We start from the raw sequence: 22448 nt of genomic DNA, 5'->3' as shown, positions 1-22448 counted from the left end.
GGATGTTGTTTATTTACACAATATCCTCGGGATGTCGATTGCGCGTGTTCCTCTGCTGGCTGCTCGGTTGCGTTTCGCACACTTTAAAATTAATTTTAAATATGTTCTAGGCTGTATTCGCCGCTGATATTTTGCAGATGATGTATATGTGTTCCCACCAATCTATCTCCGAAGTTATCTCGCCTTCAAAATTTTGTGTCAGTGCCCTTTTAAGATTTGTGTCTAATTTTGTATAAAATAATGACGGTGTAGTAATATGATTAGGGCAAACCAGAAGAGATGAAACGTCTCCAATTTTTTCGTGTTTTGGCGCAAGCTTTGCTGTTACACTCTTAAAGTATTAGTGTCCTAGGTGTGCTGGATCCTAATTTGAGACTAACAAGGTTGCGTTTCGAGAGGTTTCGATGTCGCTTCAATGTTCATGAGATGTTTTTGTGTCCCAGGATATTGGCAGTGCATCATAAAGCTAAAGTGGTTCTGTATTTCAAGGCCAACGGGATAGACCTATTGAGAAAAAGGTCATTCGGCTGAGTGTAGTTAGATCTGCTTTTGCAGGTGGCACAAATAACATCAACGCAAGCACGACCAAATAAAACGCCCGAGATAGGTTTGTTTGCGTTTGCCCCGGAAGAAAAATAACAAGACGAAGAAAGTTTTGTTTCGAATTGAACGATCATAATTTATTCGTCTTTAGACTCATTGTCATCGGCAGGTTGGTCAGCCAGATGAACAGTCTTGAAAGCCTATCAAGATAAGTTTTGGTAGTAACTGCAAAGAAACAGAAAGAAACCAGTTAATTCTTTCGGTACAGTAAAAAGCCAGTCATTGTTAAGTGCACTGCTATAATTTCTTTCGTGCATTTTTGCCCTCATGCTTTCTTGCGACAGCTGGCTTAGAGAAGTGAATTGATTTACGCTAAAACCTGTGAGTGGCAAGCTAACTTCAAGAAATTTGCTGACGAAGAAAAAATGTGCAGCTAATACGGTGCGCCAGTGAAGGGAGTAATCATAAAGCAGACTCCCCAAGTAGAGAACATATCAGGATGACATGAGCTCGTCAAGTGGGGATTTTCCAAGCATTAAAACGTTTCTCAGGTTAGACAAATCTGAAAGCAGGACACGCAATTACAAAAGGTAATTCGCAGCTGTAGTACCTGTGCTACGCATTTACCAGCTTTAGGTCAAAAAGTACGCAGTATAACGCCAGACATCACTGCACTTTCCCTTAAAATAGAGAAGCGTTTGAAGGTAAAAATATTTTCATTATTGTCATCGCGATTTTAGTGACTACTGTTTGCTATTATTGTGATTGGACTTCTATGTAAGCATACTCATAACCAATGGGTTGACTGACCTTAGTTACGAGAGATGTTACGCTTATGAACGTGCAGCGCCGCTGCTGGAGCCGGAGCTGGACCTGGCGCTAAAAACAGAGAACGAAAGCAACTCAGTATTTTACGCAAGTACTCAAAGGAAAGACAGTGGCATTACTTTCTGCATACAAAAGTGAGTCCCTCTGCCAGCACGTTCAGATCCGGAACAAAAGGTTTAATTAGAGAAGTAATGTTAAAAGAGAAGGCTGACAAATACCTGAGATGAACATGTAATGTGTCCTATAACGTACAACAAGTACTGGAAGGTATAACTACCAGGAAGCAAAAGGTGGCTGACGTTTCTATTGACCAGAAAAATAAACATTTCTCCAGTTGCCGGAACTTGCTTATCGCGGGTACCGCACACAAGCCTGGTTTTCGTAAATGGAATCTGCGGATGGAAGTTCATGTACGTCGAGAAAAAAATTTTTATAGTTACTAACACCAAAATGTGTTCGACTTGTATTTCTAGACAATTTCCGATTATACTGCATTTTATAATTCGTCTGGCAACAATTCAGCATGAAGCCATACAAGAAAATTTGTCTTATAATTTCGATGCGGTGCATGAAAGACGAAATAGCAACCCAGATGTTATTTGCTTCTTCATTGTCAAAATTTTCAGCGACGTGTACCTATCGATTCTTAAGACTAACACAAAGTCTAACAATTACTCATCGTGCTCGAAGTATACGAATTATAGGCACAGTTGAAAGCTTCCCAGGTAAAGTTTTCCTTGAAATGTCACAGCGATTTTAACAAGACTCAAAAGCCGGCCAGGAGCTCGTTTTTAGGCTACCTACAACATGTTTTTTACCCTATTTTACCGCACGAAAATTAATACTTCTGCCATATTTCAAAGTGGCGCACATTTAATTTGCGTTCGGGCGAAACATATTTCCGTTTCTTTAGGTTTTGCTACAAAAACAAAAACAACCAACTGCCGGAAAATATGCCAAGCAGCTTGATATCACTGCGTGTTGTCTGTTGCGGAAGGCTTACTCTTTCACCATGCATAAAGAAATAGTTACTAGAAACACTTGATGAAATATTTACCTGGAGCCTGCCGCACCAGAAGCGCCGGATGCACCTAGACTTGCACCACCCAGGGAACCCTGGCTAACGCTGCTACTGGGGAAACCTGAGACGCCAAAGCCGTAGCCAGCTCCCAATCCACCAAGGAAGGGGTAGACACCGAGGCCATAGCCGCCGAGGCCGTAGCTGCCGAGACCGTAGCCGCCGAGGGCAGGGTAGCCGCTTAGGCCGTAGCCGCCGAAGCCGTAGCCGCTGAGTGGAGAGTAGAAACCGTTGACACCGAAGGGGCCGTAGCCGCCGAATCCGCCTCCCAATCCGTAGACATCATAACCTTGGCCATAACCGGGGAATCCGTAGCTGAATCCTGGGTATCCATAAACTTGCGGGGCACCCCAGAGCCCGCCATAGGATAGGCCAGAAAAGCCTCCGAGGCCGAGTCCTGGATGACCACTTAGAGCAGGGCTGCTGCTTCCGGGGGCTCCTCCCAAACTGGAGCCAGGGCTTCCAGCTCCGTGTCCCACGCCAACACTTGGGCTTCCAGAGGCACCGCTTGGTCCGAAGCTGCTTCCTTGTGCTCCTTGTCCAGGGTGCAAGTTGGGGAACCCACTTCCGACACCGAAGCTAGAGCTTCCAGACACGCCAACGGGGCTGACTCCCAAGCTTCCTGGAGCGCCAGCGGTTCCGACGGGTAAAAATCCAGCTCCACCACTAGGGTGGTTACCGGAGGGCCCAGATCCAAAGCTTGGTCCGCTCGGCAAAAATCCTGGTCCAGCGCCGACAGGGCTCGGTCCGCCGTAGCCTCCTACAACGAAGGGTCCACTAGACCCAGAACCGGTACCCGGAAGTCCTCCTAGGCCACCACTCGGCGAACCGCCAAGGGGACCACTGGGGCCGGAACTCGGGCCAAATCTGCTGCCTGGTCCACCGGCCGGTCCAGCGGCGACGGGGCCATTGGCACCAAGACCATCCTTGGTTGACGCATTGGCCAGAGAGGCTGAAATATAAATTTTGGTATATTCAGGCTCAAGCTTCCAAGATGCCAGGTTTGTTGCAGCGGTTAATTATTTTACACATGAAGAGACAGAAATTCAATCAAGACAATTACGTAAGCGCAACAGCCATGTCAGTATGTGCTAGACAATCTGTCTTGTAAATGAAGATTACCGGTGACAGTGGAAGCGAAACGTAAAATTTCGATTCCACACATGAGTAATTAGCCTTGCTAGCCTTCATTCGTCTCATTTCTTCACGAGCTTTGCGAGTCATAGAGTTTGCCAGTCTTATCTATGGTTTATTCTGTGGCTACTGTCGACGCGAGTCTGGAAAAGGGCTCAGAGGGTGCGATGAAATCACCAGTGTTCACTTCAGAGTTGGCACGGCTGCCAATGGCCTTGCAGTAACGTAGTTTAAGTTTTTTTTTCTCTCAAAAACTGCGTCGCAATGCGGTGTAACAAATAAGTCATACTCTGCACAGAGAAATTCTCGTTTTAGCCACTTAAGGTTCCAAGTAAATGTGTGTTGACATGGAAAAAACAGGCGTCACGCGTTTGTCATATGCAGCAAAATTCACCGGGACATTACAAATATTCGTATACAACTTATACAGTTCACAGAGTATTTCTGCTTTTAGTAATAACATGACAAAAATAAATTATTTAGGTATTCTTTAATACAATCCTGGCATAGAAAAATAAAAACTGCAATGCAACGCAATGCGTCCGACTGTTTACGCATAGACGACAACTGCGCTGCCTTATATTTAGCTCCTGGACAAATTACCTGCGTAAGTAAATACCCGAACGCGAACGCAGATTGCTCGCACGCCTTAATGCTAGGTTGAGATACCGCATATATATGCTACCGAACGGTGTAGCGCCCCTCTCCGTTCAAGTTCAAAGTTTACAAAAATTTCTAGTTCCACGGCATTACAAACACCCTGCTATTCCCTTCGCTACGCTGGGCCGTGAGTCATGAGCGCGCTCTGCGGCTTCTAATTTGCAGGAAAGGCAGATAAGAAGATATGAAGATATAACGGCTGATGAAACGTCATTGCATGCTGAAAATCTAATTAACAAACTGTTCATCGCGGACAGGTGATCTCCTTGGCACCATACATGTAGCCATTTGCCGCCGATCCGATTCACACGCTACCTATTGTTCCCACGAGTGCACACGATTGAAGCGCTACAGTTTCCTCTCTAGATTAAATTGAGAAGCTCAAGTTGACAGCCTGGCTACCTCTGAATTCGCAATCTTTATTTCATTTCGCCGCGCACTAGGCCTAGCTTTCTGTTTACAATGAAAACGTAATAAGAATCTAGAGACTAATGTCATTTTTTTACTCCTGAGTTGTATAATACCGATTTTATAGCTGCCACCAATTTAATTTTACGGTAGCCCGTTTCCTCTCATATGCATAGTACATGGTGCTCAACTGGTTTAAACAGTGAATAACCTCTAGAGCCTAGCATAAAAATAACTCTCTGAGAGGTCCCCGTCCATCTTCTTCGCCACAACTTCACATAATGACCGGCCATAGCGCTTATCAAAGCAAATTCGGCTATTGGTGAGTCCTTTTCAGGAATATCAGTGCTGGGACATTAAGCAGTGCGAGCAATTACGCTTTGCACTTTGCGAAGTCACAACGGAGACAGCTTTCTAAATCGAATCATGTCATTTTCGCCACCCAGCGCTTGTTTCCAACGATTGGTCCTTCGTGTCAGTTGTGGCAAAGCAGACCAACTAGAATCTATATTGTAGTTTGTCACTTAAATCAGGCGAACCCCTGTTTGCGTTAAATAAAAAACTCTACGTACAAGAGCATTGTTAAAACAACTACTCTAGGGGTTGCACGTATGGTTTATTTCTCCGTGTGCGGCTACTTGTCTTCTCTTAGGTGCTACTACATGGGCACTTAATTTCTATCCCTCGTTGTGTCAGCTGATATTGTTAATTTCTTAAATGCGCCGGAAGTAAAAATGCGTCCTTCTTCAATATTCCCTTGTGTAGCAAGGGCCAACGTTGGATACCTCAAAATGGTGTGTTGTCTTTTGCTTATTTATCCATTAGTTAAAAGTAGCAGATGAAAAATTCAAAATATTCCGTGCCCATAAAATCTCAGATTTTGTACCATGACATCAGGAAAAAATGTCAGAAAACAATTAAGTGTGTTGTTGATGTGCCCTGTGGGAAAGTTCATTGATTGTCATACGCTAATCAAGATTGTTGATGTTATTAAATTGTGGAACTAGTATCTACACGCAACATCTCACCTAGTGCTTATTCGCGCATCCTTCTCCACACATCTAATGATGCACTATTCTTGTGAAAGGCTTTTCCCCTTCCTCCCTTCTTTCCTTCTTACCTCGCAACACGGTGCAACCCAGTCCTTCATTATGTCCGATGAGCTAATACTTAGGTGGTATTAAAGCTTGTTTCCTAGGACTTTAGTTACCGATGCTGCGCATTTTTCGCAACGCTCTTGAGCCCGCATGTTAGAATTGATGTTAAAGTCGACTTCGAAGCATTATTATCTAAGTGCCGTTAGTAGCGCACGAATGCTGAGCGAAACCAAAGCGCACAATCCGAAAAACCTCACCTGCGGCCAAGATGGCGATAGTGATGAAGGGGTTCATGGCTGCACTGGTCTGCTTGCTTTCTCTTAGCCGAGAGCCTGCAGAAGAGTGCCTTCTGCCCGCCCCGAGAGGGTATTTATACAGGGCCCGATAGCTCGTTCGAGAACAAAAGAGAGGAAGGAATAAAACAATAAAAACACTGGGTCAAAAAATTGCCTACGAGGTACTTTTGAGCTGGTTATTTCTTTTTTTTTTTGCAAAAACAGCGAGAGAAAGAGCCTCCGTTCCCTGGAAAGTCTAAGCTTGAAGCACGAAGAATACATATTCTTCTACTGCTGCGTTTACGTAAGTGAGGCTCCCTTTTTGGCCTCCTACCCTGCTGTCCACGTCAATATCGAGACGTGGTCTCGAAGCAAAAAAAGAAGGCACTTCCTACGTCACTGCAAAGGTACAGATTGCGCTAGAGTGTTCTTTGCGTGTTTATTTGTACGCATTGCTTTAGCCTTCTTTTTTTTGTGGATGTCACACTAGTGGGCTCACTTGCAACGCGGTTTTCTTGAGCACAATGCTCATTGTCCTTCGCAATGGAAGGTCTTTCCAATACGCAGCAATGTTAATCGTCTAATGCCTCCTTATCCGAAACGGGTTGCTAGTTTAAAGAATTTCTTCCGTGTTTTGTAGACTGTTCCCGGATTTATTTTATCCGTTAGAAATCTTTGCTAGTCTTCTACCTCACACGCTAGTTTTCTTTTCCCGCTCTATCTACCATCCTACGGCGCCCACACGGCTGCAGTGCTGTTTTGGGAAGGCTATTTTTCGTGTAAGAGTGTAATCCAAAATAGCTTTCTCAGATGCTTCCTTCTTTCTTCACGCCTTGCATGTTCCAATGCGCATTTTATTCCAATGCCCGCACCCCTTATAAGAACGCATATATGAACTCGAACGCGCATAAAAAGGGCCTCATTACGGTGTGTGGATGCTTAGTTTATGTCTGACGTGTTTGGTTCTGTTGCATTTACCGACCAGCTATACAATCGAACCCGGACAAAATGTGGCTGTATATTGTCACCAGCTACACTGTAGATCTCGAGCCATGCTTATTGTCGTGAGAAAGCAAATAGGCTAACACCACAGGTGATCACAGCCTGTTGCGTACAGGTCGTCAGCATGACAGGCTGCATACATCCACATGGGATTACTAGCACAAGTGAGCGTCCCATGGTCTGAGCACAAAACGAATGGTCGTCTGCTCTGCCGCCCTATCCTACCACTAATCTCATACAGTTCAGCTCACCTCGCCCGCTTTGCTCAATGTACGCTAGGTAGTCGCCGCACGCGAAGCGCGTGCCGTGCAGCGCTTGCAACATTCACCCCTTGATGTACTCATGGGCTTGATTTTGATCGGCGCGGAGTCCTCCAAAAGCCACATAAAGTTTGCCGGCTCTCTTGAATATTTTATTTCCTGTGTATCGCTATAGTTAGGGTCCATTGTTTCTGATTTTTCTGGTTTGTGAATTCGAGAAGCCGTATCGAGCGGTGTCTAAGTCAGTGTTGCTAACGGGGAGATACCGGGTTTTTTAAGATAGTTCCCAAGCTAGCGTTTATTTTTTTTTTTAATGCCAGCACGGCACTACTCGGTCATGCAGTACACCAATGGACCTACGGAGCCAGCTCGCATATCCAACGTTGCCCGTTAACAACATTCGAGGCCTAATCTTTACGCATTAAGAAAGCGCGCTTTAGGCGCCTAAACTAGGCAGGGAAAACACCGTTTCAGGCTTACAACGTCGGAAATTAGGCACCATATTTTTTTTACATAAATGCAAATAATTTCGAACTAATACATGCGCGACCTGTATGTACTACAGGAAAAGCAAAATTGCTATTGTTAATGACGGCACAAAGCCGTCAACGGTTGAACAAAGCCGTTCGGTTGTCCCATAAAACTGCTCAACTATGGCGATCCATTGTTTTAATTCAACGAGCGCACTGCTGACACTCATGTTCAATGGCCACTGTCGCTTGCTCGGGCGTCGCATATAAAAAACAGGAATGAAAATTACTTGCGAGCTGTGAATGCTGACTAAAAAAAAAAAAAACGCTACTTTGTCGGTCAGGCGAAATGTAATTACGACGCATCAGGAACAGACAGAAATAGTAAACGCAAGAGAGATCACGATTCATCAAAAATCAATACTCTCTTACGTGAGGACTGTTATGTACATCCCTAGCAATTTTCTCATGTACAATTATATACGAATCGAACAATCAAGATGTCCGAAATTTGGCAAACACACTTTCACACATTTGAAGAGCGTTTTTCAGAAGGTGTTCAGCACCGGAACAGATTTCTGATTGAAAAGCGCGTGTTAAAGCCACCAGCAGTGCGATTTTGAAGGCGTAAGAAAATGTAGCTGCGCAGGGATGTTTCGTCGTTGACTCTTCGATATACTGATCTGCTAACAAAGGCGTTTGCGATGCTCAATCGTTGCGCTGAAAGTAGTGTCATTTGAGTAGGCTTGTAAAAACGAGGATGCGAGTGCGCATGTTTCAAGAAATCTCTTTGGACAGCACAGGAACGTAGCCTAAGAATCACTGAGAAAACTTTGGAAACAATAACAAACTACCACCATCTCCAGATTTGTTATTCAAAATTGCGCCTCTTGTCGCTGAGAATGATCATCCCATTCTTCTGGTACTAGCGGTTGTTTTCTGGGAGTTGGTTGAACTGAGAGAGAGAGAGAGAGAGAGAGAGAGAGAGAGAGAGAGAGAGAGAGAGAGAGAGAGAGAGAGAGAGAGAGAGAGAGAGAGAGAGAGAGAGAGAGAGAGAGAGAGAGAGAGAGAGAGAGAGAGAGTATCTTTAATGAGAACTGGTGAGGTCAGCCCTGCTACAGGTTGAACTGGAGGACTAGGTTGAATCCCATAGAGTTCTGAACACTCAATGCTGCGCAAAAACGTGAATAAGGACCTCGAAGTGCACCCGAAAGCGAAATTTGAGGCTAAATTGTGTTGACATAGGCGCCGCTATTGAAAATAGGCTTTGTAGGTAGGCATTTATAGGAATTAGTAGGCATTTTGGCACAAACAGTAAAATAGGCATTTATAGGCACTATAAAAACACCATAAAAGCCCTTCTTAACTTCTAATTCGTGCTCATATATCGAAATGGCGCGATAGGAGCGCAAAGAACAGAATAGGCGTTTGTATAAACACCGGTCTCTAGTCGTCATACATGCACCCCTAATCTGTATCATTTGATATGGCACTGTACGCACTTCACGACTGGTGGCGAGCCACTATAGGAACTCCCTTCCCCTCCTGCAGACGCGTTCGAGCAGGCCTTTGCATTGCCAGGGAGAATAAATGAACATTCACTAACCAGTGGACTATGCACGCTGGCGTAACAACCTGGACCGACCCCTGTCATAACCATTCTTGCGCCCTTGTCTCTCTGCAGAACCTGCGATCTACTGAATGATTTTCACGGAACCCAGCAATTCAAAAATCTTCTCTACCACTTCAAGTGATTGGTGACCTCACGAACCTTGCACAAATCGCACAACCTTGAACCGTGAAACTTCTTCGATCATTCCCTCCTTCCGTGTCCCTCAATAGATCCCAGGCCATCGCTTGGCGACAAATACAGACAGGAACTTTCCCTAACCCACTCCTGCATAGCTACTACTACCCCGGGTCGGTCAGCGATCTTTGCAAAACATGCGGCCAAAGGGCAGACCTCAAACACATAAAATGGGCATGCAGAGAAAAGCAAAAAAGCACACGAAGAATAAACATCTTTAGTGAAGAACAGTGGGAGACGGCGCTGCTCAGCTCCGAAGAACTACTACAACAACTACTGATCCAAGAAGCTGAAGAAGCCGCCAGGGGTCAAGGACTTTTGGCCGACGACTGAAAACAAGACCAGGGAAATCCCACTCCTTCCCCTTCTGGCTTTCTGGAAAAAAATTAAGTCGTTTCTCTCTCTCTCTCTCTCTCTCTCTCTCTCTCTCTCTCTCTCTCTCTCTCTCTCTCTCTCTCTCTCTCTCTCTCTCTCTCTCTCTCTCTCTCTCTCTCTCTCTCTCTCTCTCGCTCTCTCTCTCTCTCGCTCGCTCGCTCTCTCTCTCGCTCTCTCTCTCTCTCTATCTCTCTCTCTCTCTCTCTCTCTGTCTCCGTGTCCCTGTCTTCCCCCGCTCCCCCAACCAGGGAATTCATGCCCCCTCAGGCAACAAAGCTATTCTCTCACACTCAAACAAAAAAAAAACATGGTTTTCAATATAGTCTCACCATCTCTACAAAGGCGAAAATTGTGTATTGTACACAAAAAAGAAACGGCGACAGTGTGAAAACGAATGTATCAAAATCGCAGAATCTCTTTGTTTTCGGCCGGCCATTTTCGTCGTTCCACGACTGAAATCCGCTGAAATTCCGATTTATGGCTGGCGTCGTTGTGTCATCTTCTGTTTACTTTACCCGGAAATTTCCTCGATGTTTGCGCTCATGTTTTGGCCATTATTTTCAAGCATGTGAATGTAAAACCCATTTCCAAGAAGGTTTTTGTTGATCTTTCTAATATTATTCGCTCATTCGAGGAAATATTTGCTTTCATTGGGAAATACTGTTACGATTTTATGTCTTAATGGGGGATGAGAGATGGGGATGGTTTTATTTCCTCTAAACTATGAACCAACCAGCCCAGCTTCCAAATCAGCAACCTGTTCTTTGAGCTCGTAAAAATGGTTGCATTTCTCGTATCGTGTAGCTCGCCGTCTGGCATGCGGCAGTCGACTCGTAGTTAATAAGAAACCACTCAGAGCTTAGCATCGCCTGCAAGGGGCATCGGCGTCGGATGGCTTACTAGGACAATGCACTTTGGAAGCTGCAGCATTCACGACACTTCGGCGTTCCACTCACGCAAAGCTAAAACACGGGCGTAGGATACAAGTTAATTAATAAAGGAGTGCCTTCTGTAAAACCTATCATGTAGCTTGTTGCATTAGACTAACCATCTCCATGTGCATATAGTTGCCGGAATTAGTCGGTACGCATATTTCCAACTCAGAAACTCGGTGCTGGTTATTCCGACTTGCTACTTCTTACACAAAACCAGGTTGTTTAACTTCACTACAGTCAAATCCCATTTTTACACCCACAACTTGAGGCTGTTAGTCAAGGCACGTAAATCACGTAGAACGGATCATACCTCCTTCAATGAATCCAACTAACAGGTTATTTATGAGCTTCGTTGGGACCGCTCACTGTCTTCACTACACACACAAGCTCAGTACAATTGCCGTCCAAAATGGCGTTTGGAAGAATTGTACTCATAATAATGAATGAATTCTGTTTTACCTCTGCTCGGTTTAGATGTGGACGTTATACAGTATTATCAGAGTGCTTCAATAAAGCCTTGAAGGTTTATGGTAGTTGCGTGTGAATTCCAAGTAAAAGGATGCCGGCCTGCGGTGCAAACCTTGAAAGAGATAATCGGTTATTAAAGGAGAATGCCCTTTTTCGTCTGGTAACTGTCTAGTTGTGGTTGCTGTTACGTTTATTGTTTTCCTAAGGGTTGTATGGGATTAGAGACCGGTGGATTTGTTGTTACTTGAGCATGGGTTGTGCTTTAATGTAAATTTCCCTTTCACTCGCTTTTCTTCTTTCCACTCTGCTTCTCAAGAGAGCAGAATGGACCTCTTCCGCACAAACGGGGTTAAACTACGTCACTACTCCGACTCATAGTTTGTCAATCATTTCCCGAACAACCTGCCCGCCCGAGAAGTAGAAGTGACGGAATCGGTGGGCTGGCTACTGCAGCTGTGCTCGTCGTCAGCTCCACGTTTGTTCTCGTTGCGTTCAGACACTCGATTCCACAGGTTAACGTTTCGAAGTAGCGGAAGACGTAGATTCTACAGTGACGGGTGCTTCTAAGTTCATGCGGCCGAAGATGTCGCAACTAGAGCGACGTTCTGTGCTTGTACTGCAGCCGTGGACTTTCTTTCGTCGCAAAGAAAATACGCCCTCGTGCTACAGTGTGATGTCGCCATTCGTGCACCTGACGTGTACGTATCTGAAATAGTCTACTCAGAATAGTTAGTGCATTCTAGATACTTTTGCGAACATTTTTATATTTTATTAATATTTGGGGGGACTTCAATACTTTCAGGTGGTATTTTCTAATTGAAGGATACTTTTCAACACACTTTAACAGGGTGGACTGTTTTCCGGTGTAAAGATGTATTAAGCGAACCCGGAAAACGACTCGTTCCTCGTACCGTCAATCCCACCTTCGAGATCAGCCAAGGTCAACCCGGCGCCTTGTGCGGTTGCGCCGTGAAAGCCTCTAATTGTTCGTTTGTTCCAAGGGAGGGGTATGGAGAGGGGAATGGTGGGAAAGAGTAAGGATCAGTGCCATAAGAAAATGATACAAGGGGGCGCTGGCTGCACCCAAGTTCACCATTTGTTCGCGCCTACAGCGCCGACAATGCCAAGCAGAGTCTGTGTTTTATCTTGCGGTACAGTTGTGAGCACGTTCTCTGCGCGCTATCGGCGTAGAAACCGAGCTAACGCTCGACGAACTTGGTTTAACACCGTTCAACCGCGTAAACTTTGTGCCTAATTATGTGTCACCTCTATGTCGTGTGCTTAAATTCTTCGCTGGTCACGCCCCTTCACAGTGGGGAACGGCTTATGATTTTTTTAAGTGTCTCCCTTGTTGTGTGTGCTGTAATGTTAAAAACCATAATCATGACGCCCATGACAGTAGACCCTGGCTCCTGACCCATCCTTGGTCTGACCTAAAATCAGGTATGAACGGAAAGGAGTTGATAAAAAAGAAAGAAGAAAACGTGGCACGAACTAGACGTGGACGAAGAAGACAAAATGAAACATATTGATGCCTGTATATGTCTCATCTTTTCTTCTTCGTTCACGTCTAGTTTGCGCCCCCTTTCCTTCTTTCTTTAAGTATTACCAAGTATTAAGTATTCACCAACTAGCTCAGCAACAAGTTTTGTTGAGTCGATAAGGCTTGGCACAAGGCGACCACTTTAATTCCTTCAGCAACCCGTTGGTGGACAAGGGTGAAAGTGCACTTGTGCAAGAATTACGCGGCTACTTTTAGTACAACAGTGATGTGAGGTCGATATTGAAGGACCCGTGCCTCTCCAAGTTTCTTCTCAAACACGAGGCTGCTGTGGCCCTCGGCGCGTCTGAATAGAACGGCGATATGGTCACGAAGAGGTACTGTCTCGAGCGAATGTTTAAAAGCAGCTCTTTTAGAAAGGGCACAAATGTGTTTTGGTAATTAAGTCCACTGCTTTTTTTTCTTTTTTTTTGCTTACGAAGCGTAATAATGATGCACAGATTTTTCTTGCTCATTCAACATTTGCAATGTACAATTGTCTTGAACGCAATGAAATACTTCTTCAGTAATCCGCATGCTACTTGGGTACCTTTATAATTTGATAATTTGTGTATTTAATAGCTCAGTGAGTAATTTTTTGTTTATTATCTTAGACACTTCCTTTAAGCATATCGTTAATTTCTGAAAAAGCGCTACTGGCATGCACTGTTGCAGCACCACTTCAAAACGTCAGGTTGACATTTCATAATGTGACATCGCAGATCATATTTCTTTGTAATCAAATAATAGGCCGTGTATCGGGTGAGCCTATACGTCGCGCGTTTGACAGCATAATTGGCCTCTCTGATTCGTAGTGGTGAACCAGACCGACGGCGATTTTAAAGAATGTACAGCGTGGCGGAAACGACATAAAATTACCAACCGGATGCGCCACATAGAACCAGTTCGATGGCAGCGCACAAAATACAGCGACCAGCTCGGGCACATGTACACTGAACCCACGTCGCACGCACGTAGGTCCGGGCGCGCCAGATATCAGGGAATGCCGTCAGGCATGCCACCGACGGTCTTCACGAACGCGTAACACCGGCACGCTCTGGCTGCTTTTCTTGTCGTAGACTCGTAGAGGAGCGATTCGTTAAGGCACAGACGAGGGAGAAAAAAGAGAGAAAAGGAGACCGGCAGGCTCGTTTCTTTCCTTTTCTTTTTTCTGTATCGAGCTCTCGCCTGCAGTGTTGAAGTGCCGTTCATCCGCAATCTTCCGCTACCTGGTGTCGTATCTGCGAAATTCGGCTGTCCCGTTATCGGCGGGAGGCTTAATACCCGGCCCGGACATTGGGGGCGACACGCTCGCCCGCTCTGGCCGCGTGCGAGCTCCGGAACTCCCCGGGTCCGAAAGAGCGAAGGACGCAGTCCGAACGGGAACGAAGGTAAAAGAAGAGCGGCACACAGCGGAGCAGCCAGGTGAGGCGGCTCGAACATTATCAGCGAGGTCCGCCAGTGCTCGCCCTCTCGTTCCTCGCCGGCGATTCTTTTCGGTACCGGCTGTGACAGCAAGCGCCGGCGACAGCAGAAAGCACGGGAAGCGGCTCAGCACGACCCGACAACGAGGACGGCCGCCCAGAGGCCCGCCACACTTCTTGTGCAGACACGCAGGCCCCAATCCGCGCTATCTTCATCAAAACTGCCGCCTCTGCCGCCGCCGCACGGTGCACTCATGGCCGCCTCCGATGCTCAGCCACGATCGCGTCGCCGCTCTGTTGCTAAGCTGACCTTCCTCGTGCCGCCGCTGTTCGTCGCCTTCCAGCTGCTGTGCCCGAGCCCGGCATGCGCTGCGTGTCCCAGGAAACAAGCTATACGGCCCTGCACATGCTTCAACTTCCACAACTACGAGCGCGTCGAGTGCAAGTCCGCGGACCAGAGGACGCTCAAGACTGCTCTCACCGCGCTCCGCGGTTCCTTCGTGTTCGAGTTCGAACTGACGAGGTACACCATGGCGGAAATTCCTGCGGACGCCTTCGACAGTGTCCATATCAGCGAACTGTACACCTACCTCGCAGATTTCTCCAACTTGTCGACCACGAACAACCTGTTCGACAGTTTCGACGATAACCTGACCATGATCGAGATAAAGCGCGGTAGGGGACTCGAGTTTCTGAACTGGGGCGCGTTTGGGCGTCTTAAGAACCTGGAACGCCTGCTGGTGTTTTCTTCGGACTTCCCGAAGCTGGACAGAAGCTTCTCGCACATGCCCCAGTCCCTCACGCGTGTCATGATTCAGGGGGGCACCCTCGAGTTCGTTGAGGATGGCGCCTTCCACGGTCTGGACATCCGTGACGTAGAGATCTCCTTCACGAAGCTCCAGACGATCTCAAGAAAAATCTTCCCCATGCCCGCGGCCTCTCTAAGCGTCCTATCGCTCAGGTATGTTACAATGTGTCGTGTCCATTGTCAATTAGTAACAAATATCTTGTAGCGCATACGATGGAATGTGTTGGAACGCTGTTTCTTGCTCATATTGTCTGAAGTGTTTACGCGATTCCGGTGAGCGGGAAGGGCATATTGGTCTTGCTTTACTCCTGAAAGTGTCTGTGAGCGTCGGTAGGTCTGAAAAAGTGATGCGTGTTACGATTGCCAGTACGAAAACGACCGACCCCAACGCTTTGGTAGACAAGGCAACCACGTGGGCCGTTAAAGAAGGTTCCGCAAATGACGAGCTCCCCGCAGTGGTGTTCTCGCGTAACGCTCTGCGTCAGAATGTTAAGAAATCCGTGCGAGAAGCGCAAAATAACTGTGAAATCTTATCTAGCAATACCGCGTATACATGTGTGTGTGTGGGGGGGGGGGGGGGGGGAAGGGGGGAGAGTGCAGTGGACTTTCATTCTATTCCTCCCTAACTTAAACAGCGAACTGAGGACGGAATCGTATCATCTGACTCATCAGTGGTGACGGACGGAGCCGTAAAAGAACACAGACATCATGCCTTTGAATATTACTGTTGTAATGCTTCCATCAATTAAACAAAAAACCAAAGCCCCTGCCATCAGAGAAAAATAATTAAAACCCGAAGCTTTCATCAGTGCAATCTGAGTCAGAGTAAAATCCCAAATTAAAAACACTTAGACCGTGTCGGGATGGCGTAATCGGATAGACGTCGGCTAAATAACGCGTTGGACCCAAGCTCGATTGCGACCACGGGAAGCATTTTTCATGCTTTTTTTTCTCTTGGGGCGCTTGATGTACCTGTCAGTAGGCATTCCTGCAGTGTGTTATGGCGAAACAACGGCACAGGTGACGCATAGAAAGCTTAGCTTTGAAAACAAGTTACCCAAAACAAAAAAAAACAATATCAGGCGTCTTCAACCGGTCTGTTTACTGGTCTTACGAGTAACACGGTTTATCATTTGGTCGTTATCCCGTGCAAAATTAAACAGCTTGTGCCTACCGTTAAAGCCATTTGGGGCCCATCTTGGGCCTGCGTGCATATATCTTCCAACTCCGTGCGGTAGCAGTCAAGCATGGTAACATTCCGCATTCACCTTGTGTGGCTGCATTAGATATGCTGCATTGATATCCAGTGCGGCTCATTGTTTTAGAGTGCTGAAGAAGGCGGCACTGATATACATTGGCTGTGTCAGTTACCACGTTTTAAAGATAACGCGCATATCATTCCGACGTTTTTCGTCTCTGTGCGCCGTATGCACGCATGTCCTCAGTCGGCCATGTCAATTCTACGCAGCAGTACAAAAGAAAACTAATTTCTGAACAGTAAAACATGGTCTCTTCCTTGCACTGCCTTCAGTCATCCCGTTAACTAATAGTTGCGAAGGGATGGCAAATGAAATGAGGGAAGACCAAGTATGCTCAATGCAGGGATGGTCCAAAAAATTCCGGGGAAAACATCCTTCTCGGCTAACTCGTGATAGGAGCGTCCTAAAATCTTTGGGAGAGGCTGTCGTCCTGCAGCCGACACCAACCGGTGGGTAATGGTGATGATGATGGTGGTGGTGATGGTGACGGTGGTGGTGGTGGTGGTAGTGATGATGATGATGGTGGTGGTGGTGGTGGGAGTGGTGGGGGTGATAGGGTGGTAAAGAAGAAGAAGAAAAAAAGAAACTGAATATTATGATGATGAATACACTGTCCGAAAGGAAGTTTAACGCAAGTATCACAGTTATTAAACTTACAGAAGGTGGCAGCATAGCTCGGTGGTTCTACAAACACAAACAGTGAGGGCATCCTCGTTGTACTTTCTTTCGTTTTTTCATGTTCAACAAGCGAGAAATAAGAGGAAGTATACGAGAAGTGTTGCTGGTCTCTTGCCGATCAGCACTCGTTTAATGCGTGAAATCTCCGAACAATCGTGATTCTCGAGTACAGATTTGCACCATGTTCTCTGCCGTGTTGACGCAATGATTTTTTTTTCCTATTCCCTCTGTCCATTCGTTCGGAACTTTGTACACGGCAAGCTGTCGAGGCCGACCGCGACACGCTGTGTGGCGTGGCGAAGTCTCCCGCGCGATAAGTGCGTGCGGGTACTTGACCTTTTTAGTTTGTTTTCCGCATCTCGCTTGAAACAAATATGTCCCACTTTGTCCGATGGCATCCGCGATCGACGGACGTCGAATACACCAAGCATTCCCATAGCATGTTCCCTGTTCGCTGCCCTCACGCCTTGTAGAGGAGAAGTAAATGCATGCTTCTTTCTGAGACGATAAGTTCAAACTTTGGTTTCCATCTCATGGTAATTTTTATATTTTTTTTTTCTTGGGAGGTATGTAAGAGTCGAAGCTAAACATGGGCTATGAGGGGCGCCGTCATGGGGGGCTCCGGATGAGGAGGAGGAGGATAAACTTTATTGACAGCATCTTAGTGTGGTGTGGGGCCCTCAGTCCAGGACTCCATTGGAGGCCCCTGCCGCCACGGATCAATTTTGACCACCTGGCGATCTTTATCGTGCGTCCAAGTCTAGACACACAGGGCGTTTTCGCTTTTCGCCTTCATGGGAACAACGGCTGCCGTCGCAGGGTTGGCAAACGCGCGGGCCTTGGGCTCAGCAGCACAACTCTTCAGCCACTGAGCTGCCGCGGCAGGCCATCTTAGGGCTCAATAACAAGTTTTTCGTCAGAATCAGCACCGTTTATGCTATACGTTCAATGATGTAAATGGGAGCGGCCTGGCTGACAGCTTTCAATGACGGCTATCAACAATCAAGGCACAAAAACTGGTCGACAGTTGCCAATGACAGCTGTCAATCAAGCTGTGCTCTCACAATCACCGGCAGGTGCGTGTAGGGTGGCACAGCTTCATATACTGCGCCGCTAACAAAAACCAACCGTTAACACAAAAGGACCCTGTATATAACACACCTAAAAAAGAAAAGTGACGTTTATCCATATCCGGTTGATACGGCCGATCTCGATAGCCTGGCGTTCAACCGCCACGTTTTGAGGGCGACTTTTTGTACACCCACCCGCAGAGGGAGGGGATGGAAGAGGAAACGACGCATACCTCGCTCTTATTGATCCATATCGTTGTTGTGTAATCGCTCTCTCAAGGCTCATTTATCGCCATATTTTTCAACCTTGTAGAAGCTGAGGGGGATGAAGAGAAGGAGGAGTCGGATGATGATGACGACGACGGTGATGATGATGATGGCGGGAGGAGGAGGAGGAGGAGGAGGAGGAGGAGGAGGAGGAGGAGGAGGTTACAGAATGTTACCCCTCTTTTTCACTCCCGAGAGTATTATCGCCCAGGCGGGCACTATCATCCAACTAAAACTGCTTTAAGATTGCCAGAGTGTCTGGCCAGCTTTTGTCATCTTTTTATCTTTCCCCACCTGTCAATCTCTCCACCGCACCAAACTGGAGCACCGCAAGGACAGATTACAGTGTGGGCAGAAACAGAAAATTCGATGGCTGGCCTTGGCAAAACAACGCAAAGACGTAGGTTTAGGTCTATCAGGTAATTGTGACGTTCATATCCGCAACGAGAGAAAAGCGAATCATGTATGAGTGGGATGTTGCTGGAACTAACTAGCTTGCTGGTTTTAGAGAGGATAATAAAGCTTAGAAGATGGTGCGCGAACAGGAGACAAAACTTTGGATAAGGGGAGGCCTCAGCCCTATGCCATCATTTCGGCACAAGGATTTATCTTCGTCAGTTCTCGTCCGTTTACGGGGAGTGGAGTGGATGAACTTAATAGAAACTTCGCACGTTCAGAAAGCGGTGTGGCGAGAAATTGCGATGTCGGTCGTTAATCCTTCTGCAAATAGGTTTCAGATTCGCACGTTAATCGTCGCCCAAGATAATCAGACAGGGGGGGTGAAACCTCCCCTGTCTGCACCGGTGCGAAGTGCACCGGTGCGAAGTTGCGTGCTCTAGTCACGCGTTTATTCCATCCTTCCCTTCGCTTACAATGTCACGTCGAGGTGCCTGCGCAACAGTTTTATTAGCATAAGATAAAGCAGCTAGCCTTCGCAGTCACGTGATCTGCTAATTCTGGTTATCGCGTGCTCGCTTAGAACAAGGTCGTCGTCCTTGGTGGGCGTCGCAATTATTGTCCGCGAATGCGTCACGGCCACATTCATGGAAATACTTGTTTGTTAAGCCATACATGTGTGGGTAAAAAGGTAGTACCTGTCACGGTATTTTTGTTTCATGCTGTCGACCCAGCGTATAGAGGAGGAACTGATGGTGGGACGAAATTCGCACTTCTAGCAAATAGCAAAGAGCAACGTCCACGGCAATCTCGCTCACAATGGGAAATTTTAAGAAACGGTTAAATCAGTCTACAGACGGGATATGCTCCTACAGCAACCTTCTAAATTCTGCAAAAGCACTTTGCAGTATGTTCTGGAATCTTAGTGTAATTATTCGTGAAAAGTTGCACCCCTCCCCCGTTCCCGAGCTCAAAGATACATAAGAGGATTGGAAACAACAGAAAGGCGCGGACGCAGCCCTTCCTGTGCCCTGTGCATTGGGTTGAGTAGCTGGTATTTTGACTTTCTTCGACGTCATGCTAAACGCTGCAAAATGGTGACACACAAAAAAGAGAAGGCAAAAGCCATTTTAACACCGATGCGCTGGACAAAAATGAACTCTCACACAAGGACCTGGTGGAGCAACCCCCATGGAACACGAAAAAAAACTGTTCATTTCAATTAGAGGGAAATACCTTGCGGAACACTCAACATCGTCAAAAAATGCGACGAACTGGAAAGCCGCACTTAGTCCTCTAGTTTAGCGTAGTTCTGTGAATATTTTTCGTACTTCTCTCACCGAATACATCTAAGATTTCAATGGCTAAACCCGATGTTCTCACCCGTACGAGAAGGCCGACGCGTTGTCGCTAAGGGGTGGGGTGTGCCCACAAGTTCGCGAGTTCAGTTTTTAACCCTGAAAACGTCATTTCTGTTTAAAGGAGCCATGAAGACAAAATACAAGTTGGGTTGATTAGAAAGACTGCTGAGTCCCGATAACAATGATACCAATATCGTTGAAATCTTCGAAAAAATAACGGAGATATTAGAGAAAACGTGTGAAGCAGTCGCGACCCCCTAGCCAATTTCCCGCAACTTTTCTATGACGTCACAGAACCTTATTTGTGCGATTGGCGACCGCCTAACAGACCTGTCGCGACGACACATGACTGGACGTCTGTAATGGGGCCTCTAGTTCCATTTGACCGCATCATTTGAATGCTAGCGTGCAGTTAACCCACTGAAAATTATATTTTGTTGTTGGCCCATATGACGTCATTCTTGCTCATAACACGTCACTGTGGCGCAAAATTTGAAATTTTTGAAATACTTCTTGCTTTTTTTCGTTAAAAAACACCTTTTGTGGCTCTAATGGAACTGAGTGAGATACTGAATCCTAGTTCTTTCAAATTAAACGAAGTTGTATTTTCTCTTCATGGCCCCTTTAAGTAAATCGCAAAAAACGCTGTCCGTATAATATTTTGGCAGACTGCGAGGGTCACCAAATGCTCTAATTCATCTGGGCATTGTTCGCTATAGAACGTGCTTCATAATGTCCAGGTGTAACGTGGGCACCTCAAGGCAGATTTAAAATTTCGCCCACTGGAGCAGCATAAAAGTATGGTACCCTGTAACACCCTAGAATCACCACGAAATGGGTAATTTTCCCTTTTCGTCTCGTTCCTTCACTAAATGCAATAGCTTCAGCAAGGACCTACCAAAGTGCATTGACGTTTTAATTAGAGTCATTGGATATTGACATGTTTACCTGTTCAAGTAAAGAAACACCCCTTGTGAGTGCACTCGAGGGAGGACAAGCCATTATTGCACATCTGTGGCGCAGATATGAATACGAGATCAAGTTTTCACCTTCCGGAAATGTAGGATAACTTCAATAAAAGGTTCTCACTTTCTAATGAAGTTATCCTAGACTGCATTGAGAAATGCAGCTAAGATTCTTTTGAAGTATAGTTTAATGATTGCGCCATATTATAATATACTTAACAATCCTAATTGCATATAATGAGATCGCTCTGAGCTCTTCATGAAAGGATTAAAAATTCGAATAAACGGGCCATTTAAAGTCGTCATATGGTTATTCATGACTTATGCACTAGTATACCAGATACATCATTCAATTTAGTTTATTTAAGAGAGAAAAAATGAATTCAGGCATAATAGATTAATTGAAATGACAAAAAAACATCCTATTGGGAAAGTTTCCATCTTCTGGTGTTCACAATCTTCGCTACGCTATATTTGTATATTTGTAGTCCTGCCAGATTTTAGAGAACAAAATGTTTATCTTGTCGATGTCTCGGTCCTTATATTTTTATCGTTGAATATTAAGTATGGCTTGCACTGAGTAAATATTTATTCGTAAGTAAGTGTACATTTTTACGTAGGCACAGCTAGACATTGCCATCTTCATCGCCACCGTAGTATCCATAGTGAAAGGCCTAGACGAGTCCTACCCAAAGGTGAACTATTGGGGAAGAGGTTACACTACAGTACGTAAGCACTTCAACTTTGTTTCACTATTTCCCGTTTTATTAAGGTGCATGATTCAATCAGTTCAGTTCCATCATTAAGGCCAGAAAGGTATCTCTCTCTCTCTCTCTCTCTATATATATATATATATATATATATATATATATATATATATATATATATATATATATATATATATATATATATATATATATATATATATATATATATATATATATATATATATAGAGCTTCCCTGCAGAGTTCCAAGCACCTGCGAATGTACGTAAATGCAACGCGAGGTGTCCTGTCGACGGCGACTAGCGGCGTCGCAGCCGGACAAGGTCACGCCATGCTATTTCTGGGTCGCGTCAGTGTTTGCTGCCTGCCTAGCGAAACCTCGGGAAAGTAGAACCAACGCGCCAAGACGGGACAGTTGGTTATTGCGGTTACAAAGCTAAAAATCCCCTAGAGAGCTTTTCGCTCTAATACACGTCACTTGACCTATACATTTGAGCTCCTTCAAATTACTTGGAAAACGGAACTAAGACTACATTCTCCGCAGTTACTTTCGCACCATTAAATGTGTGTTAAGGGTTTGAAGATGAAGATGCAGATGCGCATAAGATATTGAA

The 22448-nt window shown here is 45.7% G+C and overlaps 2 protein-coding genes across 3 annotated transcripts in view; one reads left to right on the top strand and one right to left on the bottom strand.

The window, feature by feature from the left end:
- Window positions 1-653: 653 nt before the first annotated feature.
- LOC144151669 (uncharacterized) lies at window positions 654-6163 on the bottom strand. Of its 2 annotated transcripts, XM_077682785.1 has the most exons (4): window positions 6006-6163; window positions 2429-3401; window positions 1354-1422; window positions 654-768 (listed from the first exon to the last, which is right to left on the bottom strand). In XM_077682785.1, the coding sequence occupies exons 1-3, from the start codon at window positions 6040-6042 to the stop codon at window positions 1377-1379; spliced, it is 1056 nt and encodes a 351-aa protein (XP_077538911.1). In that variant the 5' UTR covers window positions 6043-6163; the 3' UTR covers window positions 654-768; window positions 1354-1376. The 2 variants fall into 2 exon arrangements, with proteins under 2 accessions (XP_077538911.1, XP_077538912.1); XM_077682786.1 differs by lacking the exon at window positions 1354-1422.
- An 8062-nt stretch (window positions 6164-14225) lies between these two features.
- The window catches only part of LOC144151397 (trophoblast glycoprotein-like), a 42041-nt gene continuing 33818 nt past the window's right edge, over window positions 14226-22448 (top strand). Inside the window, exon 1 of the mRNA XM_077682438.1 lies at window positions 14226-15265. Within this exon, the coding sequence (XP_077538564.1) occupies window positions 14559-15265 (707 nt within the window). The 5' untranslated portion in view covers window positions 14226-14558. The remainder of the gene's footprint in view (window positions 15266-22448) is intronic.

Source organism: Haemaphysalis longicornis, unplaced genomic scaffold (genome assembly GCF_048455015.1).
Source record: "Haemaphysalis longicornis isolate Haplotype H1 unplaced genomic scaffold, Haemaphysalis longicornis Haplotype H1 scaffold_9, whole genome shotgun sequence".
Classification (NCBI taxonomy): domain Eukaryota; kingdom Metazoa; phylum Arthropoda; class Arachnida; order Ixodida; family Ixodidae; genus Haemaphysalis; species Haemaphysalis longicornis.
The sequence above is the reverse complement of the archived record's forward strand: the minus strand, read 5'-3'. Positions and strand labels throughout refer to the sequence as shown.

Bases quoted from the DNA above. Each gene is read 5' to 3' on its own strand.
- LOC144151669 (XM_077682785.1), bottom strand. From the start codon at position 6,042: ATGAACCCCTTCATCACTATCGCCATCTTGGCCGCAG. The intron at 3,402-6,005 runs GTGAGGTTTTTC...TTTATATTTCAG, and splicing joins TATCGCCATCTTGGCCGCAG to CCTCTCTGGCCAATGCGTCA. The intron at 1,423-2,428 runs GTAAATATTTCA...CTCTGTTTTTAG, and splicing joins TCTGGTGCGGCAGGCTCCAG to CGCCAGGTCCAGCTCCGGCT.